Source organism: Octopus bimaculoides, chromosome 14 (genome assembly GCF_046866305.1).
Source record: "Octopus bimaculoides isolate indiv1 chromosome 14, ASM4686630v1, whole genome shotgun sequence".
Lineage (NCBI taxonomy): Eukaryota > Metazoa > Mollusca > Cephalopoda > Octopoda > Octopodidae > Octopus > Octopus bimaculoides.
Genome location: NC_142941.1, coordinates 13,564,897 through 13,572,570, shown reverse-complemented (window position 1 = coordinate 13,572,570; position 7,674 = coordinate 13,564,897). Strand labels below are relative to the sequence as shown.

At 34.7% G+C, this 7,674-nt stretch overlaps 1 protein-coding gene across 5 annotated transcripts in view; it reads right to left on the bottom strand.

Annotated features, from left to right (window-relative positions):
- Positions 1-32: 32 nt before the first annotated feature.
- LOC106881600 (uncharacterized) overlaps positions 33-7,674 on the bottom strand; it is a 35,091-nt gene continuing 27,449 nt past the window's right edge. For all 5 annotated transcript variants that reach the window (XM_089362351.1, XM_089362349.1, XM_089362348.1 and 2 more), the window contains one exon: positions 33-6,365. In XM_089362351.1, the coding sequence (XP_089218477.1) occupies positions 4,805-6,106 (1,302 nt within the window). In that variant the 5' untranslated portion in view covers positions 6,107-6,365 and the 3' untranslated portion in view covers positions 33-4,804. The remainder of the gene's footprint in view (positions 6,366-7,674) is intronic.

The following is a 7,674-nucleotide window of genomic DNA, read 5'->3' as shown; positions in this document are numbered from 1 at the left end:
AATATTTTCAAAGCAGAAGATAACAAATCCAATTTTTCTTTCTTTTTCTTTTTTTCTTTTCTGCAGGAATTCGAGTATAAAATAAAATGTCAATGCAAACCAGTATTTCTGTTTTCTGTATTTAGTGACATGTCAGCATGAGAATATCACTAAACTGTTAGTTCTTTACTGCAGAATATCATCATTAAAAAAAATGTTTTTGTTCAGTTTTGCAATACATATAGAAGGTTCCAGAAGAGAAGAGATTTGATTAATAATACTAGTATGAATATATATGGAAGGATTCATTAAGTTGGTGGTTATTCAATGGGAATAAGCAGGAAGGAATGAGTCCATTTATAATAAATGCGTGAGGCATGAATAATAATATAATAATTTCATAAAATAAAATGTCATCTTTAAATTACAGTATATACAACATGTTCATAAACATATACAAAAAGGAAAAAAAGGGAGGGATAAAAAGAGATACTACAGAATATTTTGAAGATACACGCTTAATAAAGACACATTAAACATTAAATTCTTCCATTTGTGCATAGAACATAGTTTAAAGAAGTGATTTTCAAAACACAAAATCACACATCTCATTATATAAATTTCCACATTTTGCTATGGTAGTATATTTGAAAAACTGTACAGTTGGATATATAACGTGAATTATCATAGCAATACATCATGTCACCAGTCTGTGAGAGTTTGCAAAGGTGGTGGGCACTGTCTCTTTTTTCCTTTGACTAACTTATAAAAAAAAAAATCAAAATATCATAATGATGTATAGGATATTAGTTATATATCATAGAAAATATCATTGAGATATACTGTAAAAAATACAGAAATTAGAATAGTGTATTAAACTAGTATTAAGTGAATGACAATTTACATAATGCAAATTAAATGGAACAGTAAATCAGAAATATATTACAGCATATAATTTGAGGAGATGGAATGGTAGGGACTGCCCTATTGTGTAATCAAAAACAATTGCCTGATAATTAGAGATACAAGATGCATGTCTAGAAAGCCCGTCTGTCTTTCTGGTTTCAAATTGATGCTCATTACAGCCAATGTTTAGCTGTTTATATCTTATCAGCAATTAATGTAATTCACCTGTGGCCAAGATTATTAATTCATAACAGCTCAGTCCACCTTGCTGCGGTACTTAAATAGTTACCACAGCAAGGTGAAACAGCCCACAGCTGTAAGCATCAGGTTTTTCTTATTTCTGTTAACTTGCAGTGCAGATTTAACATCCTCCTACGGGGGTATAGGATATTTAGGAATGGGCTCAGCTAGGATGACTTATCCTAAAACACTAGATGAAAACAAAATGCCCCTACAACCTGATGGCTTATGGGACTCCCCACTTACCTCTATATCACCATCACCTGAGGAAAATCAATCAATCAATATTTTATTTATCTTCTGGCCTGGTATTTTGGGTGGTAGACACAATCCATTGTCCAATTTAACACAAACCCTTGGCTATCAAGTCCCTTTAGCAGATTTCACTCTGTTGCGAGCGTTTGGGCCAGGTCTCCTGTCTGAGGATGACCTCCTCTTTCACCAGTCTCAGAAGCCATGGGCAGTGCCCTTCCTCCCCTGACTAAACTATTTAAAAACAAAAATCATAATGATTACATGAGTGTGCAGCAAAATGAGTTAAGATGCCCAATGAGGTGACTTCATTTATTAAATAAATGCCACAGGACAAAACACAAATATCACAACATCTTATTGCCTTTAAACAAAACAGATCTATACATCTAGTTAAATGAATTTTGTGGTGAAAATAAAGTCAGTCAGGATTGCAACTCAGGTCCAGTTCCTGGCTGTAGCCATTTGCCCACCATTTTAAGCCAATTAATACCATTAAAGGCCATGACCCATGTGTATACAGGTATTTGTGCTTATTCAAATGAAAACAACAATTCATCTCATTAGGAAGGACATCCAGACACAGAAACCAAGCCAAACCAGGCTGGAACCTGGTGCAGCTCTTCAGCTTGCCAGCTCTGGTCAAACCGTCCAACCCATGCCAGCTTGAAAAACGGACATTAAAAAATGATGGTGATGATGGCGATGAAATATTTCTTTCAGCATTTCTTGCTAAAAAGCAGGAGGTATTTAAGCAAGAGTTAATTATCTTTTTGAGTTTAACAATCTGAAAGCAAAAGACATCTAACCATAATTCACATGAAATCGTTCATGAAAAGCAAGTCAAAACTGCAATATAAGGGCAGTACTTTTTCGTGTCTATTTGACTCTCACTTTTTTACACTAATATTTTGGGGCAAGTAATGAAACTCACTCCATCGTATTTTAATTCCTCCAAAAATTTAAGGGCTTGAGTCTCATCATTGATATCAGCTTATAATTTATCTCAAGCCTCAACTTAAACCACACCCTACCATGTTAAAAAAAAAGACACATTGGACCATGAAGTCAGATACTCAATGCCAGGAAACCTGACAGGATTGTTATGGAATGCCTTTTATTATCAGTCTGCTCAACAAAAGGTGACCAGGGCTCAAGAACAACTAAATGCATTACAGGGTTTAGATCCAAACACCAGTTTCAATTTTAAATTTGCTATTAATTCCCTCAGGGTCAATAAAATAAGTAATAGTTATTACACCAGAAATGGCTACATTTTTTCCTCTTTCGTCAACTGACTCCACCAAAAAATCAATATTTAACCCTTATATTTACCCAACTGATGTTGCAATACATTGCCTTTTATTTCAATTAAATTTTAAATTAACGAAGTTAGTAAAATAATTTTGTCATTATTAAGATTGTGTTTAGGACACCAACTATTTGAAAATTTGACAGATTTTAATTCAGAACACTTTAAAACAAAATGATGCATCATAGAAGAGTAGAATGAAGCAGGTTCTTCTTGTGTGAATTATTCAGTTAGTATAGAACATGTAGACAAACACAGGAGACCATCGTGTGTCTCATATAATTTCATGCTCCATACATTCACAATTATATGTCAACAAAGGTGCTATTAGTCTGTTGTACAACCAATGAGAAACAGCAGCCAGATTGCTCTCAAATCACACACCCTTGAAATCATACTTTGGACAAATGTAGTCACTTGTGCACAAAAAGGCAGGTTGATAACAACAGCAATGCATTTGTACGATCAGGGTTGACTTGAGACTAAGCAATACAAACTTGACCAAACGAATATAGCCATCTGTTGTATCATCAATGGTTTGTACTCAACCATCCTTCCCCTAAGAGACATTTTTAAGTATGCTTTAGGTGGATAAGATATTGGATAACCTTCTCCTTGATTGTGCTTATGGGCATAACACTTTATTCTGCATTTCCTCAGTCTCCTTAGCTGTTGAGAATAAGTACTCATTAATCTAAGTATGTTCAGCTTCAAACCAGAAGCCATATTTGATCTAGATTTTGGTTCCGATTATAGACAAGATGGCCAATGTGTATCATAAACTATTTTATAAGGCAATGATTAAGTCTCTATACAATTACTCAACCTGCCAGAAATAGCAGCTAAGTTCCAGCTAAAATCATACCCAACCGTTTTTATGCATAGAAATTATATATATCATTTTAACATCCACTTTTCCATGCTTGCATAGGTTAGAAGGAATTTGGCAAAGCAGATTTTCTATGGTCAGATACCCTTCCTGTCACCAACTCTCATCTCTTTCCAAACAAGGTAACATTTACCTATCACCAGAGGTGTTTCCATGGCAAGTTGGAAATGAAGGACACACTCTGTATGAGGATGACACTTATTTACAACTATCAATGTGGATGCCTAGACAAGGGAACACACACATGACAAGTTTCCTTCAGTTTCCAGCTACCAAATCTACACCCAAGGCTTTGATCAGCCCACAGTTATAACAGAAGACACTTGCCCAAGGTGACACACAGTAGGACTGAACACAAAACCACCTGATCGGAAAGCACACAGCCAACCCTGCACTTATTTACACTATATAAATATAGTGTGTGTGTGGTGGTGCTGGTGGGGGAGGAATGTATATATCATGTGTAAGTGCATTGCTAAATGATTTACAGGGTTGAATTATTTATATAGTGGTCTCCTGCATAAATATGCAGCTTGCAATATTTAAAATACAAGGTGAAAAGATGCTGTGATATTCATGCCTTTTTAAGGCCATTTTCCAGTTTAAATGAATGAAGTGGTTTCACCATGGAACAGAAACCATATTGTGAATTCTACAACTACTCACTGCAACACTCATGTAAAGATAGAAATTCCTTAATATTTGGCTCCCTGATTATTCATGTCCATCCTTGGTTTTTTTTTCTACCATAACTTCAACATGTAGCCATACTACCAGTCACCATGTAGCCATACTACTCAAAATTCAAAAAAGTCTCAGAAGTTTCTTTCAGTCTTGTTATATTCATAAATTCAACAATGGCATTTCAATATTCCATCTTGTATACAAAAAAAAAAAAATCTTTTTGATATGAAATTCCTATGTCATTCTTGAATGTCTTGCCTTATTTTTGCTTCTTTAGAACTTCAAAGTGACCATCTACTAGAACAATTTAATTGGGTAACCTCATCAAGCAATGGACAGGAGAAAAAAAAGAAATATCTTACTCAGGCAGAAAAGTTTATCTCTTATGTATTTGTGTCCAAATGAATGAATTTATATCCAATATGCCCTCACACACAAAATTAAAAGTCTAAATTCTTTTGATTGCATGTATTTTTGTATGCCAAGAAAAGTTCTTTACTTCATCAAATCCTCTGCTTGTAAACCTCATGACAATACGTTCCTCAGCCAGTGTGTATTGCTAAATGCTTTACTATATCTGTATATTGAGAAAAGATTTCGCCACAAAGTTGACAGGGATAAGGACCATCTGCAGTATGTGTTCTTGTGTGGTCAGATAAAAGGCGTTTTGTTGTGAATGCTTCACCACAAATCTTACATTGATAAGGTTTTCCGCCATTGTGCATTCGCAAATGTTTTACAAGAATGCTATTTTGGGAAAATGTTTTCTTACAAAACTCACAAACATAGGGTTTTTCTCCAGTATGAATTCGTCTATGTCTTACGAGAACACAGTTTAAAGTAAACGTTTTCTTACAAAACTCACAGGCATATGGCTTTTCTCCTGTATGTATTCGTTTATGTCTTCCTAGTTCATTAATTTGAGAGAATCTTTTTTCACAAGTATCACATTTAAATGGTCTCTCTCCTGTGTGTACACGTATATGTCTTTCCAGATCACAATTCTGTGAGAATGATTTTCCACAAGTCTCACAGCGATGAGGTTTTATACCCGAGTGAGTCAATTTGTGGATTTTTAAATGACTGTTTCGAGAAAAGAATTTCCCACATACATCACAAGGGTAAGGTTTCTCTCCAGAATGTATTCTCTTATGTCGGTCTCGATCACTTTTACGAGTGAATGAATTTCCGCAAACTTCACACTGAAAAATCTTTGCTCTGAAATGTGTTTGTATGTGTCGAGTTAACTTCTTATTAGCGGGAAAAGATTTCCCACAGATATCACAGGCGTATTGAGGTAAAAGTGAAGATAATGTTGAAACAGATCCTGAAGTATCCTTGTTACCATCTTTTTCTCCTTTGTTTATCTCCCCATGTTTAATGAACGGAGGTAAAAATGAAGACAATGTTGAAACAGATTCAGAAGTATCATTGTCACCATCTTTCTCTGGCTTATTTATCTCTCCATGTTTAATGTATTGAGGTAAAAGTGAAGACAGTGTTGAAACAGATTCAGAAGTATCTTTGTTATCATCTTTTTCTCCTTTGTTTAACTCTCCATGTTTAATATATTGAGGTAAAAGTGAAGTCAATTTTGAAACAGATTCAGAAATAGCCTTGTTACTACCTTTCTCCATTTTATTCGTCTCTCCGTGTTTAATGTATTGAGGTAAAAGTGTAGAGAATGTTGAAACAGATTCACAAGAATTATTTTTGTTACTACCTTTCTGTGTTTTGTGCAGCTCTCCATGTTTAATAAACATGTCTTGTGAAGGGGAGGTTTCCCCACAAACTTCACAAACAAAGGACTCTTCTTTATTCCATGACTCTTTCTGTTCAGACATTTTGTCGGTGATATAAACCTTTATTGTCAGCACAATACTTGACAGAGAAGAATTGTCATTTTCAGTAAAGACTGTAAACACAGAATTGCAAATATCAGTACATAATTTCTTCCGTCTGTCTACTTGTATATGTTTGTAGATAATTGATCATTGTCAGAAACAGTTGAATGAACCACACTTTGCATGAATCAACAACACTCTCCCACAATAATGTAGCTTCAGTTGAAATATTTCTTCACCTTCCTGGCAAAATGAATGCCTGAAAAATACAATAAGATTTTCTTAGATATGGTAAAACACAAGGAATGGAATGGTCATCATTATTATTATCATAATCAAGTTCAAACCTCACCAGTGTAGATTATGCCTTTTTATTGTTTCAATAAAATAAACACTAGTAATATACTGAAGTTGATTTTTTACTTCCTTCATCAACAATATGTGGCTAAGAGGCAAAATTAAAAAGTGACCATTATCAACCCTTTTCATACCAACCCATGAGACAGTTCTTGGTCTTATGATATAGGCTTTGTTCTTAAAGTGAGCTAAATCAAAACTTTCCATCAATTCTATGTCAATTATTGTTCCAAATACCAGCTTAATAATGGCAGTCATTTTATCAAATTCTTTGTTATTTTCAAAATAAATTGAGACAAAGACGGAATATCTCAACAGAAATATAGTAACAAAAGGGTGAAGGCAGTAATCTTGCAGAATTGTTAGAGTGTCGGACAAAATGCCTAGCAGCATTTCTTCCAGCTCTTTGCATCCTGATATCAAATACCTCTAAGACTAACTTTGCTTTTCATTCTTTCAGGGTCGATGAACTGGGATGGAAGTAATCGACACCCTCCGCCCCACTGGTCTTGGGCCAAAATTTGAAAGAATTATTATTATTGATGATAATGAAGACAGCAATTAGCAGAGTGCTGTAACAAAATGCTATATTAAGAGTTTAAATCTCACAAAGTGACCTGTGACTTTCATTCTGTTATGGTCAATGAAGTATGTACTGAAGTTATCTATGTACAACTATGTACTGAAATTAATTTAATCAACAATAACCCCACCACTAAAATTTTGTCACGTTATGCCTGTGTGAGAAATAATTAACATCATCATCATAGATCTATTAAGTATGGTTCATTAAATGTTTCCTGGCCACATGATTGTCATTATTATGTCTGCTTTTCCAAGCTGGTATGAGTTGGATGAGTTTTATCACAGCAGTATTCTACAACCAGATGCCCTTCTTGTTCGAACCTCTGGTTTTTGAATAAGATTTTCAATGCCACAGGAGCTCAAATATCAAGACTGATGAAACTCATGAGCTAAGAGATGTACAGCTTACAGGAAACATGAACAAACATTACCATTTTTTTTGTTCAAATATGTCAATGTAAAGACAAACACTCAAACACGTGAGTGTGCATGCACGCGCGTATGTCTAGACATCATCATCATTTTAACATCCTGTTCCTGTCAAACTGTCTTACACAGTTTAACATGAACAGGCAAGTCAGAAGACTACACCAAACTCTACTGTCTGGACGCCCTTCTTAATGTGG